The following is a 25029-nucleotide window of genomic DNA, read 5'->3' as shown; positions in this document are numbered from 1 at the left end:
TGTGGTTTAACCCACAGCGCCACCCGCATCCTGGGCTGCAGAAGGATTGCAAGTGGGAAGCTACTATTACTCAATACCAAATGACTGCCTGGACGGATGCAAGTGAGAAGCAGCGATGTGTCCAGGAACGGCAGTGATCGTGGTCAGGCAGAAGGAAGAAGCATGCAAAAAGAGCTGTCTTTACCTCGGGTAAACATTTCCAAAGAGGTGTCCAAATAGCTGAACTCGTGCCAAGTATCCAAGCAGTGGATACACAGTCACCATCTGGAACAGCAGGAATATTCTTGCCAGAAATGACATGATGTCATTACTGGGGAAGTTGTCTAAAAAATTCTGACAGAAGAAATGGCTAATGAGATAGCAACAATGACAGTTATAGTGTGTACCTTCTTCTGCTTCCACAATTATGCACATGCGGATTTTCTAAATCAACAGCAGTCATTCTCATGTATACAATTTGTACAGGCTATGCTACAATCGTCATCCATATTTGTTAGGTTTCCTGTACTGGAGATGCTTATGCCCCAGCTAAAACCCTCCCTCTCAAACAGAACTCACATACACCCCAAACATAACCCAATTAGGCACAGTAGTTTAGTTCCCTGAATTTAAAAAGTGAATATAAAAAGGTAAAGGGACCCCTGACCATTAGGTCCAGTCGTGGCCGACTCTGGGGTTGCGCGCTCATCTCGCTCTATAGGCCGAGGGAGCCGGTGTTTGTCCGCAGACAGCTTCCGGGTCATGTGGCCAGAATGACTAAGCTGCTTCTGGCGGACCAGAGCAGTGCACGGAAATGCCGTTTACCTTCCCGCCGGAGCGGCACCTATTTATCCACTTGCACTTTGACGTGCTTTTGAACTGCTAGGTTGGCAGGAGCAGGGACCGAGCAACGGGAGCTCACCCCGTCGCAGGGATTCGAACCGCGACCTTCTGATTGGCAAGCCCTAGGCTCTGTGGTTTAACCCACAGCGCCACCCGCGTCCCTACACATACACCCCAAACATAACCCAATTAGTCACAGTAGTTTAGTTCCCTGAATTTAAAAAGTGAATATAGAGCCCATATATAAGAAGGTCATAATATCCAGTTACTACCTGGGGCAAATTCTTATACTGCGAGGCCCATAGATGTCCTAGTGGTGTATCATACGCTATGCTAGCAGTACATATGTACTTTTTTTAAAAAAAGTAAAGGACCCCTGGATGGTTAAGTCCAGTCAAAGGCAATTATGGGGTACGGCACTCATCTTGCTTTTCAGGCCGAAGGAGCTGGCATCTGTCCAGTTTTCTGGGTCATGTGGCTGGCATGACTAAATTGCTACAGAGGCATATGTAGTGCACTTAGATATGTAGTGGTGTTGCCATTTTAGCTCCCAATACACAAATCAGGATCGAATTAGAAACAGCATATATACATTGACAAAATCATTCCAATGTATCTTCTTGCATCTTCTCTATACATGCATCACAACTTCATATGAATAAAAACAAAGTGAAAATTGCCGCTTTATTTTTTTTTTTAGATGGCAGGGGAATTCAAATGAATAGCTATTTTGGGGACCATTTGTTTGGCACCGCGAGTGTTAGTGAGAATAGGCTGTTCTAACTCAAAACAAGAGGCAAGATCCTTATCTATTGCCTGCTTTGAAATTTCTTGTAAATGTAGTACAAGCCAGAAAGTTATGGTCTTGCTTACACAACAGCAGCCATGCCAAAGCAAACCAACCATTCTCGACCACCTCAGATATTTGTTTGAAGCCATACCTATGGATATGGCTAGACCAGTATTCTGCAACCCTAGATCAGTTTGCCATTCAAACATTTTGGACTACAAGTACCATCATCCTTGGCCACTGGCCATACTGGCTGGGGCTAAAGGGAGCTGGAGTCCAACAATGTCTGGCTAGATTATGCTAACTCCATGCATGTGAATTTTGGTCTCTTTATTTTCTGCAGGCTGCAGACTTCAGGTCTTACACTTGATTTAAAGGAAGGAGGAGGGATTTTCTTGGCTGAGGCAAATCACATAGTGACTAGCAACAGTCCTCCTATTTTGAACTTCCCATTAATATTTCCTCTGTTGACTTTTTTCAGTTTCAGATACAGTATTCTCTTGGATTCCTGCATTGCAGGTGGTTGGACTAGACAACCCTTGTGGTACCTACGAATTTGATTTGTTACTGGATTTGCAGCTGCAGGTGCCCATATAAAACTCAACCTACTGCTAGGAACCGTTGTCTCACTTTAGACAGTGAGCCAGTATCTCACCTGAACAGACAGAGATATGTAATGAATATTTTGCCCATGCTTGCCTCCCCCTCCCATGAGCCACAATTAAGCCAAAGGTCTTAATGTGCCATGCTGTCCCATTTCAACTGAACTGGGAACTTAAACAAACTTCAGACTGTGGTTTAAGTTCCTGGCTTGCCTAGAATGTGGGCTATAATCTGGATTTTTGGCAGGCTAATCAGAGTAAAATATTGAATGTCTGTTCTGAAGTTTGTTTTTGTTGTTTAAAAACCAAAGAAAAAAATAACTAAAAAAGAAAAGAAAAAAAGATTGTGGCTTCTCTGAAGCTGGTAACTAACCGCACGCTAGGAAAAGGCTTGTTCATATATCAGCTTCTTAAGCCAAGATGTAATCACCAGAATCAGTTCACAGTTTAAGAAACTAACCCAGCGTTGTTTCCGCACAAACGTGTTTTCCCACCAAATCAGCGCAGCCTTTGCTAGACAAACCCAGTGTTGCTTTATGTGTGCCCTTGTCCACAATTTTGGCTTGGTGCCATCAAATGTGTGCAGTGTTTATGCTAAAGAGATTGGAATCAATTGAAAAGAGAGGGAACTAAAAAGAACAAGGAAAGCAGCAATATCGATTCTATGCACCTCACAACATGGTCAGTATACAATAAAGTTCCTCCTTACCTGTTCTATGCATTCTTTAGATAATGGTGGAGATGGAAAGGCAGCAAAGATTAATATCCCAACATAGAGGTAAGTTAAACCCACCAGAAAATAGGCAATGGAAAGATCTCTGACCTGCAGTTAAAAAAAAAAAACAAAGCAGGGGGGGAAATCAGCCAAGACAAAACTGTGTAATTTGGCAGAACTTTAGTCTTATGAAGCTCCTTTCTCAAATTAACTATCCCCACCACCACCAAAGTTAATGAAAGCATATGATTTGAATATCCTTATTTCCATTCGGGTAAATGAGACCAGAACTTATTGTTTTCCATCTTAATTTTAAGTATTTTGAGGATACAATGCAATGACGGTACTTTGAGAAAAGAACATTTTCCAGTAATATGCAGAATAGGAACACAGCTCCACAAGAAATGGTAAATGTTAACAGAATAATTAAATCATGATGGGAGGAGTTGTATTGAAAGTAAAAAAAAAAGTCTGTACTTTTATATTAAACCTATTGGAAGCTGCTTCTAACACTAAAACACACACAGAGAGAGCTCCCCAGTTATACAAGGAGCACAGGAGAGTTGCTGTGCAGGAAACAAAACAAAATAACTTAAAAGCACCCACCACACAAACAGATCTTGCCACAAAAGCCTCTTTGGATGGAGTCAAATAGTGCATTTTTTTAAAAAAAACTACACTCATAGCAGCAAATGTGCTTATTTTACATTTGCTAGAGATGGATACATACAGAGGCCACAATCCCATGCATGTTTAATTGGAAGTCCAGTCCAACTGTATTCAATGCTTCATTTATTGTGGATTTTGCTATTGTAGCAATGGGTAGTAGCAAGAGAAAACGCAGATCAGTAATGGGGAAGAGGAGTATACAGTTAGGAAAAACTGACTAGCGGCTGTGAGCAAGGAACAAACATATACAGCCACAGATGGCATACATCCTCAAAACCCCAAACAGAAATGCCTCTTTAAACATCACCTACGTGTTTTTAAATATACCTCTGCAACAATGAGGGCTAGAAACTAAACAAAAGATCAAACAAGATAGCAGGGTCTGTTAGTGTCTGGTAAAAGCTGTCAAATTCTGTCGAAGTTCACCCTCAGACATGTTTTTCAGTTAGCAGCCCTGACTATGTAAGCATGTTTATGGGCGTAAGTGAAGCGGACTTAGACCAAGTCCATTTAGCCTGATATTGTCCATTCAGTAATTGATCCTGGGTCATTCTGAGTCCTGATACCCGAGTTCCTTTAACTAGAGACACCTCAGTCCTTCTGAACGCAGAGCTGAAGCTATGGGCCTGCACTCTTGACAATCACAGTACATTTCCTGCTTAGTGAATATATTTTCAGAGGTATGATTGCCTACCACCAGCTCTACTAAATATTATTCCTACTATTCATTGGATTTCTTATCCACCCTTCACTATGGGCTGGTCAAAACAATACAAAAATACAATATTAAAATTAGCTAAAAAACAATTCAGAAGAACAGGATGGGTCATAAAACATTTGTTTTACCAGAATTTACAAAACATTCAAAATACCCATTAAATACCGTATTTTTCGCCCTATAGGACGCACTTTTCCCCCTCCAAAAGTGAAGGGGAAATGTGTGTGCGTCCTATGGGGCGAATGCAGGCTTTCGCTGAAGCCTGGAGAGCGAGGGGGGTCGGTGCGCACTGACCCCTCTTGCTCTCCAGGCTTCAGGAAGCTCTCCGCTAGCCGTGGGAGACGCAGCGAAGTCGCGCGGCTCTCCCACGGCTAGCAGAGAGCTTGCCAGCACCCAGAAGCTTGGGGCGCACTGAGCTCAGCACGCCCCAAACTTCGGGCTTCGCGCAGTGCTCTGCTAGCCGTGGGAGAGCCGTGCGAAGTCGCGCGGCTCTCCCACGGCTAGCGGATAGCAGCCTGTTCTGGGGGCTGGGGTCGGGGGAAGCTCAGGCTTCCCCCGCACCTGGGGGGGGGGAAATAATATTTGTTCTTTATTACCCCCCCAAAAAAACTAGGTGCGTCCTATGGGCCAGTGCGTCCTATGGGGCGAAAAATACGGTAGTTAATAAAGGTCAAGGCTAAAATAAGCATATTTTTTTTAAAAAAAGAAGAAGTATGAATAAGATCAACAGTAAGAAAATATATACATTACAAACTGAAATTGATTTTTTTTTAAATAAAATCTGCACATATCTAATCCCAGAGCATTCTTTTCCTCTCTTGACATTAAGAACACAACAAGATCAGGCCAATGACCTATTTAGTCCAGCTACCTGTTCTTACAGTGACCACCTAGCTGCCTATGGGAAACCCTCAAAAGCGAGATCTGAGTGCAGGAGCACTCTTCCCTCTCATGGTTTCCAGCAACTGGTACTCAGAAGCATTACTGTGGTACCTCGGCTTACAAACACCTCGGGTTATGAACACTTCAGGTTACAGACTCTGCTAACCCAGAAGTAGTACCTCGGGTTAAGAGCTTTACCTCAGGATGAGAACAGAAATCACATGGTGGTGGCAGCAGGAGTGGTACCATTAGCTAAAGTGGTACCTTAGGTTAAGAATGGTTTCAGGTTAAGAACAGACCTCAGGAACAAATTACGGTAAGTTCATAACCAGAGGTACCACTGTACTGCCTCTGACCAAGCATCACCGTTGGGGCTAGCGGCCATTGATCGCCCTTATCCTCCATGAATTTGTCCAAACCTCTCTTGAAGCCACCCAAGCATTGCGTTTCCAGCTGAACAGTGGGAGAAACAAGAAGGAAATGCAGGTGGGAAAAGTGAAGCAGGGTGGAGAAAGCAAGAGCGACTGTGCCTTGTTGCCTGGAGGCCGTTGTTCTTCGCCACAGGGAACTGTTTAAAATTACAAGGCTGATGGAGGATACAGGAGTCAACCTGCCGAGTGACCAGACCTTGACTGCTGTTATTACAATGTATTGTGTCACCGTCTAGAACGCCAGACACAGATCAGCAGCCCACCATGCAAAGAACTGTACAAACACATCATAAAACGCTGGCTTTGGCCCAAGACATTGTGTAAGCATTCCTTGGGAGATGGAATCAAGGGAAGAAAGGGAAGGGGGAAGAGAATAAAAATGTGAAGAATACATAGGCAGCCTTAAAACGCAGGATTCCCACTTAATCCCTGCAGTGGTTTTGGAACACGCTCTCCTAATGCCTTACCCACAAACAGGGCTCTTGGGCCTGGCAGGACGAGGGAGCGTGAAGGTATCGTCTTGATATAAGATGGAGAATATATTATCAAGGAAGGAGGAGGAGGAGAAGAAATAAGTAGCTGGTAAAGGTCTGTGAGTCACTGTTTGTAATCCCCATGACAAGTACAACTGAGGGAAATTGGCAAGAGCCACACAGGTTTTCCTCAGAGGTGGACGCAGTCGGAAACTCTGACCAGGATAGCTTCACAGACTAGATGTAAACTAACGACTTCCAGGATTTGGCCAAAATCACTAAAGAGTATGAAAGAATGTAAGGAACAGACAGAGGAAACAGGCTTGGGCCTGCTTGCTTGTTTTATTATATTTATGAACTCCATGGAGGGAAGGCAGGAGAAGCCAGAATATATGGCATGCTCCTATCTAATTTAATCTTCAAAACAACCCTTTGAAGCAGATTACACCAAGTCACCCAGAACGCTTCATCAAGGTCACCCAGTAATCTTCATTGCTGGATCTGAACCTGGGTCTCACTAGTCTTATTCCAAAACTCTCACCATTGTCCCACACTAGCTAAATTAGAACTGTGTCACAGATTATGAACTGTGTCATTTGATTGTTAGTATTAGTTTATGAAAGTGTTAGAAGAGCCAGTGTGGTCAAAGCATGGAGAAGTTGGAACTGGCGGCATATAAATCTCACTTGGTGCCTTTTAATTCTAGTATGAAGCAAAGCAAAGAAAAAAAGAAGAAGAAAAACCAAACTCTTGCATTCCCTATTTATCCATTTCAACCTATTTGTGGGTTTATATGCTTCTATCAAATCCCTTCTTAGTCATTCATTTTCTAAGGTCAAGGACCCCAGTGGTTTTTTGCTTCTCCACGTATGGAAAGCATTCTATACTCCTGCTTATTTTTGTTGCTCAGTTCAATCATTTTTCCAGTTCCAGTCCTCAAGAGGCATTATGATGTCATAGAAACTGGCACAGAGCAAAATCATTGTTATAAAATCCTCTTGTACGAAACTGTATAAAAGTGCAACCTCAGAGCACAACTATGATTTTCACAATAGGTTTGATTTTATCAAACCTGCAGCATATTAACGGGATACTCTTCTGGTTGTTATATTGATAAATCTTTCCCCACTCACCCCACACAGAGAAGGGTGATGAAGAAGGGCTATCTTATGGCTCAGTTTGCTAAATAAACCCTCCATATGAGACCTTGGATAACATGGTAGAGATTTTATCTGTGTCAAAGACATGGTTTAAACATGTTACCAGGGGTGTGGGGTGTGGGATGGACACATTTAGCAGCCTAGTTCTTGCAAACAATAGAATAAGTGATCTGACTTTACCACTTAAGACTTCAGGTGGGGACTCATGCAATTGAGTACTTCTTCATACAACTAAAAAAATATAATTCTTACACAAAGATGTCCAGGAGAAGAAACCTAGCCATTTCCCCAACATGCTAATTTTTGTGGGGAAGTGAATTGGGCATTACCAAAAACAAATGGAACCAGAGTCATAATTAACTTATCAGAACAGGTGCTGGCTCAGAATATAAATAATAAAAACCAAACATACTTCATCACGGGCGAAAAAGAACCCTGCCTGATCAGTAAATGCTCCACACTTATCTCAGCTACTATCTTTTGCTGCCTTCATAACAACCTCAAGCTAGTATTATTATCTACAGTACATGTTACTGATGATGGTGGGAAGGGTGGTTTCAAACTAGTGGATCGCATTAGGTCACACACAGCAACTTCAAGTGCTGTAAGCACTAAGCAGTAATATTATCCCCACATTACAGATTGGGGCAGGGGTGGTGGTGGTGGCTTGAGGCAGATTGAGAGACCTAGGTTTGTATAAAGTCATACGGTGACCTTATGGCTAAGCTGAGATCTGAGCCAGAGATTTCAGCTCAAAGATCATGTACCTCACAATGGAGACCAGATCTACCACTGCAGGCAACCTGGACCTTCTGAGATATTTTTGTGCATCTTACTGGAGCCTCCAATTCAATTCTCCCCTCCATGGTCTAAAACTCAAGGTTGTAGAAAAATGCTTAAGAGTCGTAATGACAAATACGCTTAAAGTATGGAAAAGGCCAGTGCAGTAAAGCCCCATTTCCTAATGCTTTTTTCAACTCTTTGGCTGTTTATATCAGCTTATCTTTAGAAGTGATACTAACTTTCCCAGACTTGGCGATAATAATTTCAGAATGAGAAGACTGCACATGCATTAGGGGAGATTAGTTATCTAGCATGTCCAGGAAAAGGATATGCAGGATGTCTTTGTTTCATGCAAATGAACAAATTAAGAGTAGCCCTCAGAGCAAAATAAGTCGGCCACCCATGTTAAACCCTGGCAAAGGTTTGCAACCCATTTTAGTTCATGCATTTTAGTCTAGGGGCTGCCATTTTGTCTATTTGAGAGAACATGTGAAAAGAAAACACGTTCCATCTACATTTCAAATTCTTTTGAGGCATTCCGTTCACTTAAATGATATGCATGCTGCCACTCCCTGTCTTATGGCTCTAACTTCAGGATTCAGATGTGGATCTAACCCCAACAGTAGCCAATTGCTGTATGCACAGGTTGTTCCTACATGTACCTCCCCACCAATTCACCCAGCCAACAGTTAAGATATGCACAAGCAATGCAACATAAAGGAGCAGGGCAGAATCTTGGGGAAAGGACCAAGAATGCGAGTTCTTTTATATCTGTGCACATCACATCTAGTATGCAAAAGCAGCTCAGACAAGAGTGGTTCATTATATGTAGATACAAATCCCTCGTGCTGTACTTACATTGCTTTCCTGGTTCTTGTTGTTCTTAAGCAGTGTAATTACACAATTATGAATAAAGAAGGCCAGAGTCAGCACCCCTGTAAGCTGAGGAAACAGAGTCCTGAACTCTGGAGAAACAAAAATAAATTATAATTAACAAAATGGCCTCCAACACCACTATAATAGGTACCACTGCTCTCCCACTTTACTGATTCCTGGGCCTGGTTCTGTGGCCAATTTTAAGGCTCCAGCTGTGCCATATAGGAGAAACTTCAATAATTTCTTGAAGGGGGAAGCATGGTAAAAGGAAAAGGAACAGTAATAGCCAAACACATAGCAAAACAAGCAGCTTGACAAATTGCTTTGTTAACAAATTTGAGCAAACCACCCATTTGCTGAGTGCTGATGCAGCTCATTGGCAGAAATGAATACAGTGTAAACTTAGAAGCCAGATGCCTGTACGTCTTGAACGTTTTGGCTCCTGAACGATAAAAAAACGGAAGTGATTGTGCCAGTTTTCAAACAATTTTCAGAAGCCACACATCCGGTGCAGCTTCCGATTGGCTGCAGGATGCTCCTGCAGCCAATCGGAAGCCATGCCTTGGACGTTGACCGTTTTGGAAGTTGAATGGACTTCCGGAACGGATTCTGTTCAACTTCCAAGGTACGTCTGTACTTTAATTATTTTAGGGGTAGGGAAGGAAGCATGCATCCTTAAGGCTCAAAATAAACCCTGTTTTGTTGTTGCATCTGAGCAAGGCCTGAATCTGCTCTGACTGTTGAGAAAATCTAAAATAAAGTTATCTATAGTGAAAAATGAAACACCAAATTCAGTAGCGCAGGAAGTAAATGACGAACTATTGAAGCAGGGATTAAAGCACCTCTTTTCAATATAACTTGAAAGCTTATTGTCAGGTCTCACAAAATTTTATGAATGGGGTGTGTGTTTGTGTGTGTGTGTGTGTGTGTGTTATAGCACATGTGCAATACCAATGCTCCAACATGACTATTTTTATTGGGTATATTGCTCAGATGTTACAAAAAAGCAGCAGCAGTATTGGCACAAAGTCTTGAAAGTGTTCTAATTTTTAGTATGTACTGTTCAAAACTTATTTCAGGAATTGCAACAAAGGCTTGAAGGGTGTCAGAAAACTGAATTCTTTAATCCTGTGCCTTGAGATCAAGAATGGTCCTTGGGTACAAATGTTTTCTCATATGTCCTTCTGAATATTGAAACCACTAGAGAAAAGTGATTTGATATCCTGGGTTACTTTCAAAAACTCTGGGAAACACTTCTGTATGTTATGAAGGGAACATGAATGCGGAGAGAATGCATTGAACCAATGTCAATTCCTGATCTTGGGCAGAGGAGGGAGGAAATTTTGTGTTTTATATCCCCCCCCCCCCCGTCTGAATACCACCGACTCACATTGCAACAACGTGTTGGTAATTAACATCAAACTGATAGCATAGTCCGTACAACATGAGACTCTTAATCTCAGGATCGTGGTCTCTTCCAGCTCTACAAGTCTATGATTCTATGAAATTAGTGACGGGAAACGGGGAATTACTTATGGACCTGACACCTTGTATATATTAAATATAAAGCCTGTATTCCTTTTATTAGCAGAATGTCTAACTTACATTCTTCCTCCAATATGGGGGTCCAAGGCAGCATTTTTTAAAAAGCATATATTCAGTATAACTCCCTTTAACTGTCTCTGTTCTATTTACCACTCTGAACACACCGTTCAATCTACATGATGGAACAAATGGGTTCAGGGTGGGATATAATCAGTTTTGGCAAATGGGAGAGGAGCCAGAGAAATGCCTTCCAATAAGCATGTGTGCTCTATATTGGATTAGCTTGCTGCTTTTGATGTCAGCTGCAGAAGGTCATTTGTTTCAGAGTTCCTGCTGTTTCTCTGCCCTTGCACAAATGCGATAAAGCTCTGTCCTGGCACTTATTACTGTAAGGAGATGGCTCCTCTTAAGACAATACAATGCACATCTGTCTCCAGGACACTGTATTCCTAATTGCCCTTGGAAGTTTCCCCTTCTTCTTGATTACCAACAAACACATGCATGGGAAAAACACGTTTCGTTTATCCTACTTTAAATTCAACTTTTCTGTCCTAAAAGTAAGAATCATCCAAATGGATTTGTAACCGCTCATTATGGTCTGCGTCATATTATTCCTCCCCACTCCACCGCCTGCAAAATGACACTAATTCAGGCATGGGAATTTTGAAGTTCAGAAATTGGTAGGCAACAGCAAAACACTAACTCTGAGTGTAAGGGTCTCTATGGAGGATGGGTGGAACAAAATTATTATGGTAGTTGCTGCACAATTCTTTTTCCTTTTTTTAACAAAGCACTTCTATCACAAGGAAATAGCTTTCCCCCAATAAAACCCAGTTTGCATGTTGGAAAAATATGGTTATGGTTGTTATTTGAAATTTGACTGCATTAGTGTCAGGCATAGTGGTTAGTGACAGCCAATGCAAGCTTTGAGAGGGGGATGCTGATCAACGGAGAAAAGACGTCAACAGGTTTACTAAACCTTAAGCCATGGGTAGGCAAGCTAAGGCCTGGGGGCAGGATTCGGCCCAATCACCTTCTCAATCAATCAAAATGTTTATTCGGCTTTACGCCCATCATGAAACAAATCAAATAAAACAGCGGACTCGTACAAACCACAAGTAGTATAACACAGTTCACAACTCACAAGGACAGATATTAGCCATTCATAAGAAAAATGTAAGATTAAGATTAAAAATTTTAGGCACTACACTAAAATCGATATCTGATGTCATTATAGAAAATTCTTATAACTATCAATAATCAGCTAACATTCCGTTCCGTCTCTTGTACAAGAGGACGGCTGTTAGGAATTTAGCAACCTGTAGGGTAATATAAGTATCCCCATCTTGAAGAACCCAGGCAAGCTGTAGGTCTACTGGTTTGTCAGCCATAGGCTGGATTATGGAGTTTAGTATACTAGCACGGGCTGAACTGTACAAAGGGCAGATAAACATAACATGATGTAGAGATTCAGATGTTTTCATTTCACACGCACACATTGAAGGGACTTGGCCCTTAGTGAATCTGTGTCTCAGCACGTTTGTTGGAAAGACATTGAACCTAGCTCTAATGAAGGCATATCGGTGAGACGCGGCCATTAGCGATGTTAAGTAGGACGGAGTGCGGTAGATAGGGGTTATGCCGAAATTTAACGGCGAGCAGGCTCCACCACCAGCTACGAAATTTTGGAATAGCTCCGCATCATCCAGCCTTTGATTTATACACCTTTTTGCCACATTTAGATCCAGTTTGAGCAATTCCATGGGCGAGATCTCACAGGACAGCAATTTGGCATGGATTTTTCCTGACCACAAATTTGTGAAGTCATCTCGCCACATGCATTGAATGAGATAGTGGTTCAGGAGTTTATGCCATAGGGATATCTAATAAATCAAAACTCTCCTCCATATAACTAACTCCACTGAGGGGATCTTCATTTCTAAGCGAATAGCCGCATTACTTACGCATGTTGGTAATTTTAGAAGTAAGAATTGGCTTTGAAGTGACTCTAAAGGTGAGAGGTTTGCAAAGGCAGCCCATAAAGGTGCAGCATAGGCCATTGTGGCCATCACTTTGATGCTATACACTTTCAAGGCCGCAGGGATGAATAAGGCCCCCTCAGAGTAGAAAAAACGGAGGAGGGAGTGTGATAGGGCTTTTGTCTTGTTTTGAAGATATTCAACGTGCGCTTTCCACCCTAAATTATATTGAAAATAAATTCCTAAATATTTAAATTTATGTACTTGTTCGATTTTCGTGCCCTCCAGTTTCCATGAATAAAGTTTTCGACTCCTTGAAAATATCAGTACTTTGGACTTGGTGTGCTTGATAGACAGATGATTAGAATGGCAATATATCGCAAAAGTCTTTAGTGCCCTCCTTAAACCCACTCTGGAGTAAGAGAGTAGTACTGCATCATCTGCGTAGAGAAGTAAAGGACAACGGTAATCTGCTATACGAGGGGTGTGGATAAATTTTTGTGAGACGGCTAATGGGTTCCTCCTATCACTGATAAATAAGTTAAAAAGAAGAGGCACTAAAATACAACCCTGGCGTACACCCTTATTTACTGGCACTGGGTTAGTCAGGTCTCCAGCAGGGGATAATCTCACCCTGGCCACGGACCCGGCATGAAGTTGGGAGATAAGCCACAGGAGCCTTCTATCTATTCCCCAACAGGCAAGTTTATCAATCACCTTCTAACTCCGGTCTGCGGACATTCCGGGAATCAGCGTGTTTTTACATGAGTAGAATGTGTCCTTTTATTTAAAATGCATCTCTGGATTATTTGTGGGGCATAGAAATTCGTTCATTTCCCGCCCCCCAAATATAGTCCAGCACTCCACAAGGTCTGAGGGGCAGTGGATTGCCCCCCACTGAAAAAGTTTGCTGACCCCTGCTTTATAAACACTTGAACAGCCACAAATTTATCAACTTTTTTTTAAAAAAAACAACCCAACTTGCACATGTATTTTTAAACAAGGATTTTTAACGTTCAGAAGTTCTGTTTCATGTTTTAACCATCAATAATCTTAATCCCCGGTTTTTTTGTACTTCTTGGTGAGTGCCACCTTTCCATTTCTCATTTAACAGCCAAAAACACCAACTAGTTTCTTCTTCTCACTACCCAATTCATATTATGTACCTTTTAAAAATTATGTTTGTTACTGTTGAGTAACAGAAATGTAATTTTGCGGCTAAACGTTTCCTTGCTGTACCAGTTGGGCGCTGGAGTGCTCATCTAGCTCCTTCAACAAATGCCACAACCATTTTGCAGACTTGGTTTTTGTAGGTGGCGGGGGGGAGTGTTATTACATCTGGCAAACCATTTTGGCAGAAATACTAACTAAACAATCCCAGGCTTTGAGAATGGCTCAGTATGAGGACGATTTTGCAGCTCAATGGTATACTTTTATTCAATGGACAAGGTGGCTGTGGGATTCCACCATCCACACATAGGACTCTGTGGACTGATCCTGCTGGGATAAATAAGAGGAATTATTTTTCTACTCATGAAATGATCAAAGATTGTTCTCCCCCTACATTTGTATTGTGAAAATGATGTACCATGGGTTACAGGGTTATTTAAATAAATAAATGGTTTAATACAATATTTTTTTTTTAAAACAACAACCCAGAAAAACGATTTTTAAAAGACTGACAAAATGCCTGTATTTTGGAAAACAACAACAACAACCTAGGAAATTTATGCAGAATAATGCACCAATCTGCCACCAAGACTACTATTCTAACCACCACCACCCTTTTCTTTTTACTGTTGCCCTAGCCTAGTGGCTGTGCAGATTGTGTCCAGTGTGCTCTTTCCGTTTCATAAAAATTGGTAGTAACATGGGGTAACTGCCCTGCCTGCTTCAGATTCAGGGATGGCTGTTGAAAGATGAGCCACCTTGCCCACCCACGATCTAACAGAATGCCAGGGGTGAACTTGCAAAGTTTGTAGGACTGGTCTGATTAAAGTTTAAAAAAATCTGGATTCACCAAAATGCAGTTTGCTTGGCTTGACATCTGTTCCAGTTCACAAACAATTCATCAAAGCCGCATCATTCTCCAGCCCTCTTCCCTCCACCCGCTACCCTGCTCTGTTTGGATAACCATGCAGACTATAAACATTCACAGATTAAGTGTGCCAGTAAACAGCAAAATCTGAGCAGTGTTTTCTGACGAAGGACATCTGGAGGGCTGTCAGGGAACAGCTCTGTGCTGCATGCTAAATCAAGCTAAGCTGAAATCGATGCAACTGCAGTCACAGGTAAAATGAACTCTCTCAGGTATGAATATGCATATGGCACAAACTGGACCATCTCCATGGAGTTTGCATGCCACTGTGGCCCACACAAGCTATTTGTCTGCGGCTGTTCTTGTTATCTGTTTTGTCCCAGAGGCATCTTTTCTATTTGGATCTTTACCAAAGAAGACTAAGAGGAGTGCGCATCTCTCTAGCAGCGCAAATGGTTTTTCCTATCCCTGCTGTCAAACTAAAGTTCAATCACTCCATATTTCATTGTTTGGATGGGAAATGATGTTTACAGCAAAGGTCAGCCATTGACTAGGAAACCTTTTTAGCGTCATTATTTACACTATTATAGGGGATGGGAGAAGAGGGGAGAAACATTTTCCAAACCGCAAATCCGGAATCTCGGCGTGGACTCCTTACAAATTTGTCAAAGTTACATATGTTTTGCATTATAGCAAGCAGCAACTCTTTTTGCTTTTAATGAGAAATGACCTTAGTTTTATGAATTTTGTCCATCGCCTATAAAAAATATACAAAAAAAGGAATACAGAACCATATTGGGTTCTGCCATCTGTATTGAAGCACTTAAAACTGAGGCACTCACCGTTATATGGGGCAGTAATAAATTTGGCCCAGTTTTGTAATACTCTATTTCTCTAAATGGTGGTATGTTACAAAATTGTACAACGTAAATTATAAAACAGGACATGACTGACAAAAAAAATGGGTCACTGTAACTCCTTCTTTTCTACATGGTAAGCTCAACAAATCGGTATTTCAAGTTTCTCCTGAAAAGGAGAAAGTATTTTTGACAGGTTAATTTATGCTGCACCCTGAGCTTCGCAAAGGGGGGGGGGGAGCAGTTTATCATAAACTGGAAGTTTAACTTTCCGTTTCACTGGGAGGGGCTGAAAGAGAGCAAGTTGCTTAGCGAGTTCATAGCATTTGAGCTGGGAGATCACATTATGTGGTCACTAAATTACATCAGCTCTTGCAAGTGCACAGCCTAACAGACAACGATTGTGACAGACAACGGCACAAGCCAGCTTTCTTGCATTTCAACGCTGCCTCCCTATCAACTGAAACCACAAAAAGGAGGCGGTTGTATTGGTGGGATAATAAATGTCACACATTTAACCTTGCTATGTGCACACGGTTGCCTCTGAATTGGCCACCATGGGGCAACTGCCTGAATGAAGACAGCCCCTTAGCATTCCTTCCTATATTGAGAGAGACACACAAGAGAGAAAGGCGGGAAACAAGAATACTGAAAGTAGATTAGAGAAGGCATTTGTTAAATAGTATTTTAACTGCGCTGAAGTTTATACATAATAGAACAAAGGCATGCAGTGCTTCCTCTCTCTCCGCAACAGCTGCAGCCCCGTGGCCTTCAGGGAGTTGGGCTAGTCTGCTTCTGTCCTGGCTCACTCTCCAAGTAAACTGAGTGGGAGGACTCCAGAAAAATAACTTGTGGAACATGTTCATATACTAATTTCTACCCTCTTTAGAACACTGAAATAGTTAATAATAATGTATATGTGTGAGAGAGATAAAGAGAAATTAACCTGGGAATATAAGAGAATTATTTCCCTCACGTATTCCGTCCCATCACAGAGTGGGTTGAGGGGGGAAAGGGCTTTTCTCCTATCCACTTCCTGCCAATGTTGTTATGCGGCAAGCCAGCTGAGAGACCCAGCATAGTATACTGACTAGATTGGGCAGAGTAATGGATTATAGGACCAGAGGAAACAACTTCAAATTCCCACTCAGCCATGAAGCCTACCAGGTGAGCGTGGACCAGTCATCATCTCTCAGACTAACCTACAGTATTTTTCACTCTACAAGACGCACCAGACGCACCTAGTTTTTGGAGGAGGAAAACAAGAAAAAAATATTCTGAATCTCAGAAGCCAGAACAGCAAGAGGGATCGCTACGCAGTGAAAGCAGAAATCCCTCTTGCTGTTCTGGCTTCTGGAATAGCTGCGCAGCCTGCATTCGCTCCATAAGACGCACACACATTTCCCCTTACTTTTTAGGAGGGAAAAAGTGAGTCTTATAGAACCTTACAGGTTCGTTTTGAGGATAAAAAGGCATTTGTGGGGGGTGTGGAGGGGGGAACCATATATGCCACCCCGAGTTCCTTGGTAGAAGAACAGGACAAAAATATAAATTAATGAATAACTACAAACAGGGAGGAGGAGGAGATAGCTGGTAGATAGGTACAGTTTTCTATCTTGAGACTAGATTTCATGTGGTGTTTTGTGTGGGGCACACACTTAAGAAGATGAGAAAGAAACTCTCCTTGCTCACAGTCAGCCGCACCTATAGTCTTGTTTCCCCAAGTGGCCCAGTTTAAAACATTTCTTCCTGTAATACATTTCAATTTAACATAGCTCTTTTCCTTCCTTCCTTAGAGGAACTCTGCTATTTACCTCATAAATTTTTTATACTGCTGATTGTAAGGGGGGGAACCCCTCAAATCTGTAGAAATGCACCCCCTCAACCAAACACATAATCTAACCCATGACTTGATATCCTGCTGGTAGTTCCTTAAGTTCCTTAGTTCCTCAAGTGAAATTTCAGGATCAACTGCCCATCAGATAGCCTTCTTAGCAAGATCACCCCATTTGTGGTATGCCCTTCCTCTGAAGACTACAATCAGCTTCCTCAAGCCAAGGCAGATGACTGGTCCATGTAGCTTAGTAATGTCTAGGCTTCCTCAACCTCGGCCCTCCAGATGTTTTTTTGGCCTACAACTCCCACGATCCCTAGCTAGGAGGACCAGAGGTCAGGGATGCTGGGAATTGTAGTCTCAAAATATCTGGAGGACCAAGGTTGAGGAAGCCTGGTCTACACTAACTAGCAGCAGCTTTCCAGGGTTTCAGATAGGGGACATTCCTATCCCTACCTGGAAATGCCATGGACTCAACCAGGGACCTTCTGCATTCAAAGCAGATGCTCTCTCTCACTGAGCTATGGCCCTTCCCTTCACTGTGATTTGGCACACCATACGGAGCATAGCTTTTGGCACTCCCTGAAGACCTGCTTTTTGTGCAGGCTTTTAAGACGGCAATATTAGCCTCTGTAGTGAAAAGACAACCTATGTGATGCTTTATTATTATTGTGCTTTATGTATGTATTTGCAGCAGGTGTTCTGGGGTTTTCTGACAGAAGTACAGGATGCAAGTTTTACAGATAAACAAACTTATGACAATGGCATTTGCGGGAAGACGATGTTGGAATGGAATTAGTTCCATTCACTAGAACATGAACATGGACTACTTATACAATAGTACCTCGGGTTACATACGCTTCAGGTTACATACCCTTCAGGTTACAGACTCCGCTAACCCAGAAATAGTACCTCGGGTTAAGAACTTTGCTTCAGGATGAGAACAGAAATCGTGCTCTGGCGGCAGCAGGAGCCCCATTAGCTAAAGTTGTGTCTCAGGTTAAGAACAGTTTCAGGTTAAGAACGGACCCCCGGAACCAATTAAGTATGTAACCAGAGGTACCACTGTACAATATTTTCCACATGTGTTCTTCTGTGGAGGAAAGCTGTGTTGGGAACAGTCGCCAGAAGTTCTCTTTGGGTTTATGACGACTGATCTATTGTGACTTGGAGAACAGCTGAACTGTTCTCTAAAGCAAATGTATTACCAGGGTAGAGTGGGACTGAACCCCTCTGAAATTCACTGGGGAGTGGGCAGAAAGGGTTTTTCTACTTCCCCTAGCAAGAATTAATTAAATGTTAGCAACTGACATAACGATTCCCCAGGCAAAAAGAGTACCTAATTCTAATCAGACACCACATGAAGAAAGCAAGTTCTTCAGAGCTCTTTTTTGGCAGCAGAATGAGACTCCTAGTGAAGGTCCCTGATGCCTCATTACAAGCCTTCTGGAGGAAGAAAAAGAGGCTAATGGCCTCAAGAGCATTTTGACTAGTGCCAATGCAAGCTCCAGGTGCTAGCAAGCTGGAAAAGTCAACCCACCCACAGCTGCTGGCCAGAAAACCCAACCTTCATGCAGTGCTGAAATCACCCTGGAATTGTCAGACCTGGGTGTGCTTCTTATGCAACCATTTCCCCACATCTGAGTAGATTCAGCTGCATGGGGGAGACCCTGAAAGTGTTGCCAAGTCTTGGATGGAGCTCTTCTCCTTCCTCCCCACACTGATCCTCCTAGGCATCACTATGGGCAAGAAGGTTGCCCATAGGGCTAGTTGGGACCACACAGCTAGAGGCCTGATCACAGAAAAGAGGGGAGAGGACAGCCCTTGTTCCACCTGATGCCCTTCCTGAATTGAGACTGTGTCAAATGAGGAAAGGAATTCTCTACCCATTCAAATACCGTAGTCAATCACCCTCCCCTCCATCTCCTTTGGCAGAACTGAGAAGCTGAAGGAGAGGAAAAGCCATATACGGATGCAGGTGTGAGAGCAAAGCAGAAAGGGCCCTGGTGTGTGGGGGAGTTCTGGTGGCCTGATGTTTGCAGGGCTGGTGCTAGCAAAGTGCTTAAGAGCATAAATGAAAGAGCACTTGATGGTGGGAGGATAAATCAGTTCAGTCATGAAACTTGCTTGGTGGCCTTAGTCAAACCTCAATTGCTTACACTAAAATTATTGCACCTGTAATAGAGGGTGATCATACCAGCCCTCCTGGCAGGCTTCTTGTAAGGATTATGCAACAAGATTCGCACTAGGTACTGATGTACCATATTTTTCGCTCCATAAGATGCACCTGACCATAAGACGCACCAATTCTGCGCAAAGCATGTAAGCGGCTCTCGCTTTCCTTGCTTTAAACCCTTCCGTCACTCCTCCCGCTTCACTGAGAAGCCAGCAGAGCAAACTGCACAGTTCTCATTGAAGCCAGCAGAGCAAGAGCGATAGCTGCACAGCGCCTCTTGTTCTGCTGGCTTCCCAGCAAAGCGGGAAGAGCGACGAAAGGGAGCTCTTACAAGGGAGTGCTGAGCAGAGCCTGGCAGCGGCTCTTGCTGGCTTTTCTGGGAGGTGTGGGAAGGGACAGAGGGCAGCCTGTCAGTCCCTTCTCCCACCTCGCGGAAAAGCCCCCAAGAGCCACACACACTGAGCAGAGCCTCCCACCTGCTTTCGCTCCATAAGACGCACACACATTTTCCCTTACTTTTAGGAGGGAAAAAGTGTGTCTTATGGAGCAAAAAAGGGGTTATTTCTTTTCTTAAGTACTACTGTTATTATTGAGATCAACCATCACAGAATGATATTGGGTCCAATAAATTATAATCAGGGATGGGGAAGCTGTGGTCCCCTAGCTACTGCTGCACTCCCAATTCCCATCAGCTCCAGCCACTATGGCCAAGGGCCTGAGTGTTGGGAGTTGGAGTCCAACAACACCCCAAGCATCCCCATTTTCTTTAAAGGCCTCATTTAAAATATTTAAACTACATGACATGCTTGAGCATTTTGCTCCTTGGTTAATGGCTCTTATAAATTGCAAATGACCAGTGCATAAATGGTCACCTACGCCCTGTTGTTCCAACTCAATCTACGTTTCTTGCAATTAATTCCAAAAGTGATATAGTAGCCTGCACTGTACTGGTAACCAATTCAAAAGGAATTATATACAGGGGCTGAAGAATACATTCGAAACCACTTTCATCTTATCAAATGATTAAAATGGAGTGTTTTAAAGTCAATACTGATGGCTGTTTTATATATTAAAAAAAGTTTACCTGGTACAAAATATGTGGTTGATTTAAACCAGTCAAATTCTAAATGGAATCCCAAGAGAGCAGCTTTCACAGTAACGAGGATAACTAGGTAAATGACTGAAACGGTACCTGCAATAAGGGAAGGGGGAAAACCACAAGTCACTCAGATACATTTAAATTAAGTAGGAGCAGAAGTGTTCTTTTTCGATCTCTAGCTTGGACCAACCCAAAAGAGCTCCCCTGCCTCCGATCCTTCCCTCTTCACTTGCCTCTTTCTGTGTTTTGTTTTTCACTTGCAAATCAGCTTTGAGATTAATGCAACCAAGATAAAATCATTTTGCATCTTATACAGCCAGGTTCGAACGAGAGAACACATGGAGAGGGGGTCAGAAAATCATGTTAATACAAGTTTACTTGATGTCAAAGAGAACAACAGCTTCCAGACTTTTAGAAGACATCTGAAGGCAGCCCTGTTTAAGGAAGCTTTTAATGTTTGATGCATTACTGTATTTTAATATTTTGTTGGAAGCTGCCCAGAGTGGCTGGGGAAGCCCAGCCAGATGGGCGGGGTATAAATAAATTATTATTACTATTGGCTGCTCTAAATCTAAGAAATTTGTAAAAGGGTGGGGGAAAGAGGGAGAGAAAATAACAGAATTCCTGAATGAAATTTATAAACCCTGAAGTTCTGGGAAATGAATTTCCTGAAGAGCAAAGAATAAATAAAAAGAACTGGTTGCCTTTAAACACAAGCTTCTTGCATTAAAAAGGTACTGGAAGAGTGATGTGCCCCTCTTCCAACAGCCTATTTAGCAGGGCAAGTCGAAGAGAAAGAGTGACTCCGCCTACTTTTGGCACTGGCTCCGCCCACTGCTGGCTTCAGTCTTGCCCACCATGAGTATGCAATCCCTGACAGAAAGCAGCCCTCAACAGAAAAAAGACTGCCCACCCACGTTTTAAGCTTTACAAAAGACATTGGGAGAGCTCTGATCACAGATCGGTTGTGTAAAGTGTAGTCTGGCCCTGAGTTCAGGGGAAATGATGCACTGTTGACTAACCGATTAAGTGAAAACAGTGGATATTCAATGGGGAAACATTTCAGGTCTTGTGGTAACTGTGAGGCATTCTGCCCCAACACAGACTGTACATTCTCCAGTCAAATCATGGCCTACCTAAGACGTTGAATTTGGCAAAGAAAGAGGGAGACTTGAAATTCAATAGCAGAACAAGGATGCCCAAGTAAAGAGGGACCGTTTTCGATTTGCTCCATAGCCGTTCAAATTCCTCAAATCCTGAATCATCGGTAGAAGAAAGCATCCAGGTTCTGTTTCCTGGTACTTCCTTGCCTGCATCACCTGGGCAGATTACTGTAGAACCAAAAGGGAAACAAGCAGTGGTTTACTTCAAGGAAAGCATAACAAGGAGGGGAAACCAGAGCCTAAACATCAAAATGAGTAAGATGCCTACTGTGGTGTGACTTAGGGATAAACAGAGCAATCCACTTGGGTTCTCCATTTAAGGCAGCCAGTGGCTCTCTAGATCTTGTACTGCAGTTCCCATCATCCCAGGCCACTGGTTATGCTACCTGGGGCTGATGGGAACTTCAGTCCAACAAGATTTAGAGAGTCAGATTCCACATCCATAATTTAGGGGAAAAGCTGGCTGTTTTGGTTGCCGAATACCTGCATGTTGTCTCTTCACACTCACCCACAACCCTCACTACTTTGCAGAAAACAATACAAGGAATATCTATGGAATTTGCTTCTCTTAAGAAGACAGAGGAAAGTGTGCTCTTCTGCAGGGGGCAGCCATTTTGCATTAAACCAGTGGCATGCAGTGAATTTTTTCATAAGGCAACAGTTAGGGCCAGAGGTGCCAACTTGAGATGGCAATGGGGGTGGGGCGACATCACACGTGTGACATTGCGACATTCCAAAGTTGAGCATGTGAGCATCGCATCTGCCTCCCTAAGCCAGGAGAAGCTACCTGGGCTTTGAGAACGAGGCTTTAATACTCTGATTCATGGGTAGGCAAACTAAGGCCCAGGGGCCGGATCCGGCCCAACACCTTCTAAATCCAGCCTGCAGTTGGTCCTGGAAGCAGCGTGTTTTTACATGAGTAGAATGTGCCCTTTTATTTCTGGGGCCTGCCTGGTGTTTTTACATGAGTAGAATGTGTGCTTTTATTTAAAATGCATCTCTGGGTTATTTGTGGGGCATAGGAATTCATTCATTATTTATTTCTATTTCAAAATATAGTCTAGCCCCCCACAAGGTCTGAGGGACAGTGGACCAGCCCCCTGCTGAAAAAGCTTGCTGACCCCTGCTCTAATTTACCGGCAACATTTAGGGAAATAGCCTGGTCCCCCTAGCCCACTGACCACATGCCACTGCATTAAGCTACACCCCCGACATCAGCCATTCTCAAAATTCTCCATGTGCCCCTGGACCCAAAAAAGTTGGCAACTATTGGTATACAGCGTTCACATGTCAGTGTAATTTCTTCCTGGACTATGGGTTGCTGACATGAGAACATGCCAAACAAAGCAGCCAACACACAGTTTAAGGGCCTTTTTTTAATTAAGATGCTGGCCCAACAGACAGCCTGACAGGTTGTGCTTTATGTGAGGCTATGCCCAGGGAGGTCACATCAGTGCTGCTAATGCAGCGGTTTGACTTCTCCCCCAGAGGCACACCCCTCTCTTTAAACAGAAGGATGCCAACAATAGAGAAGTAAACAGCAAGGAGGGATTTTCAGTACGGCTCACCTGCACATTCCTTTTACTCATTCAATCTGTCCCCACCCACTTTAGATGTGATTGATTCAGATTCAGGTTAAAGCACTCTAACCTGCTATTGTCATGTGACCTTAGTCAGTGACCTGTGAAGTACAAGATTACCATTTCTGGGGTCTGAGGCAAGCAGCTGTCATTAGTAAACAGCTGTGATTTATGTGCAGAGCGTGGTCTAACTAAGTATTCTGTGGAATTTTCCTAGAGCAAATCTTTTCATCCCACACTGGCTGCATGCCAAGCCGGTTACAATGCCCTTAAGCACAAAGCAGTTGGTCATGTTTCAGAAAAGCCAATGGACACGACCGAGTCATCAGCGTTATTTTTGCAAGTCTGTTTGCTCTCCATTGTCTGCATAATAGTTACTGTTTTGAGAGAAAGTTGACAGTACTGCAGTAATTCACATGAAACTCTTTTCTGGATTGAGGGGGAAGGGAGTGACAAACTGATTATTATTTTTCACACAGGTTTTGATGCAAACACAGAACCTTATAAATTATGTTTTTGGAAGTTACTATTTGCAATCAGGATTGTTATTAATGTGGTTTTTAAATAAACCTGGGAAAGAAACTTCTGCAATATTTTGCTATATTCAGCCAATTTTATTTTTGGTTAATGTTAGTCATTCAGGATAGACCTAACTACTGCATAAAATCTCTTGGAGATGCATCCCTCTGATTCTAAAAGTATTTTATTGTATTTTAACTATCACTTTGAAGCAGTTTGCTTTCATTACTTTATATTTTAAAATAATATTTTTTAAATATTGAAAGATGCTTTGAATCTCAGTATAAATACTATTTATTGAAAGGGGAGGAGGGGGATTGGAAACTTACCTTTAGTGCTCCCATTTGTACCAGGAACAATATCCGTTACATTAATATGATGAGCATAATCTAAAGAGGGAAAGGAAGACAAACAACTTAGGAACATCTCAGCCCTGCAGCTAGTTTCTTCCGAGGTGGTATTTTGGAACAAACAGGATGCATGCTGAAAGCAACATGCAGAGGACTACTATTTCTGAAGCTGCAGTGTCGTTTTAGATTTTAACAAAAAAAAAACCACCAACCTTCCCACAGTTCTGTTCTACTCCTCCAGATGTTGTTAAACTCCCAACTCCCATCAAGCCCAATCAATTCAACAACTTCTGGAGGGCACCGGGTTCCCCATCCCTGATCTACAACACTGAATTTGTGCCAATGTTCACCACCACCACCACTGGACCTTGTTTACAATGCCCTTGGACATATGAAGTGAGAGGTCCACATGCACAGCAATTCCCCCTTGCTTCTGTGTAAGCACAACGAAATAATTGGGAGAGGTAGCTTCCAGGTCAGGAAAAAGGGCACCCAGGTTAGACCTAGGATTGCAAGCCAGTGGGGTGGAGTGATGAAAAGCAAACAAAACTCACTGCAGTCCACTGAAGGCAACCAGCCATGCCCTGGGACTCCCCAACCTCTCTCAATGCCAATGGAAACTACCGTATTTTCGCTCTATAAGACACACTTTCCCCCCTCCAAAAATTAAGGGGAAATGTGTGTGCATCTTAATGGAGCAAATGCAGGCTCCATGGCTTCAGGGAAAGCAACGTGAAGCCTCCAGAGCGCAGCACACCGACCCCCTTGCTCTCCTGGCTTCACGGATAGCTGCCTGAAGCCTCCGGAGCGCAGTGGGAGCTCCCGCTGCACTCCGGAGGCTTCGCGTCACTTTCGCTGAAGCCAGGAGAGCAAGAGGGATGGGTGCACACCGATCCCTCTTGTTCTCCTGGCTTCGCTTCGCTGGAGAGGCTCTGCACAGCTTTCCCTCTCTGCACAGCGCCCCTTCA

The 25029-nt window shown here is 42.9% G+C and overlaps 1 protein-coding gene across 2 annotated transcripts in view; it reads right to left on the bottom strand.

Moving 5' to 3' along the window:
* SLC38A9 (solute carrier family 38 member 9) overlaps positions 1 to 25029 on the bottom strand; it is a 43764-nt gene that overhangs the window by 5653 nt on the left and 13082 nt on the right. The window contains exons 8-13 of one of the 2 annotated variants that reach the window (XM_081929793.1): positions 24041 to 24100; positions 21586 to 21780; positions 20435 to 20542; positions 8904 to 9010; positions 2924 to 3037; positions 185 to 333 (exon numbers count right to left, since the gene is read on the bottom strand). In XM_081929793.1, coding sequence (XP_081785919.1) covers positions 185 to 333; positions 2924 to 3037; positions 8904 to 9010; positions 20435 to 20542; positions 21586 to 21780; positions 24041 to 24100 — 733 coding nt within the window. The remainder of the gene's footprint in view (positions 1 to 184; positions 334 to 2923; positions 3038 to 8903; positions 9011 to 20434; positions 20543 to 21585; positions 21781 to 24040; positions 24101 to 25029) is intronic. The other variant, XM_081929794.1, reaches the window with a different exon arrangement.

This window comes from Podarcis melisellensis (assembly GCF_964234715.1).
Source record: "Podarcis melisellensis genome assembly, chromosome: 11".
Taxonomy (NCBI): domain Eukaryota; kingdom Metazoa; phylum Chordata; class Lepidosauria; order Squamata; family Lacertidae; genus Podarcis; species Podarcis melisellensis.
This window is presented reverse-complemented; position numbering and strand designations above follow the sequence as displayed.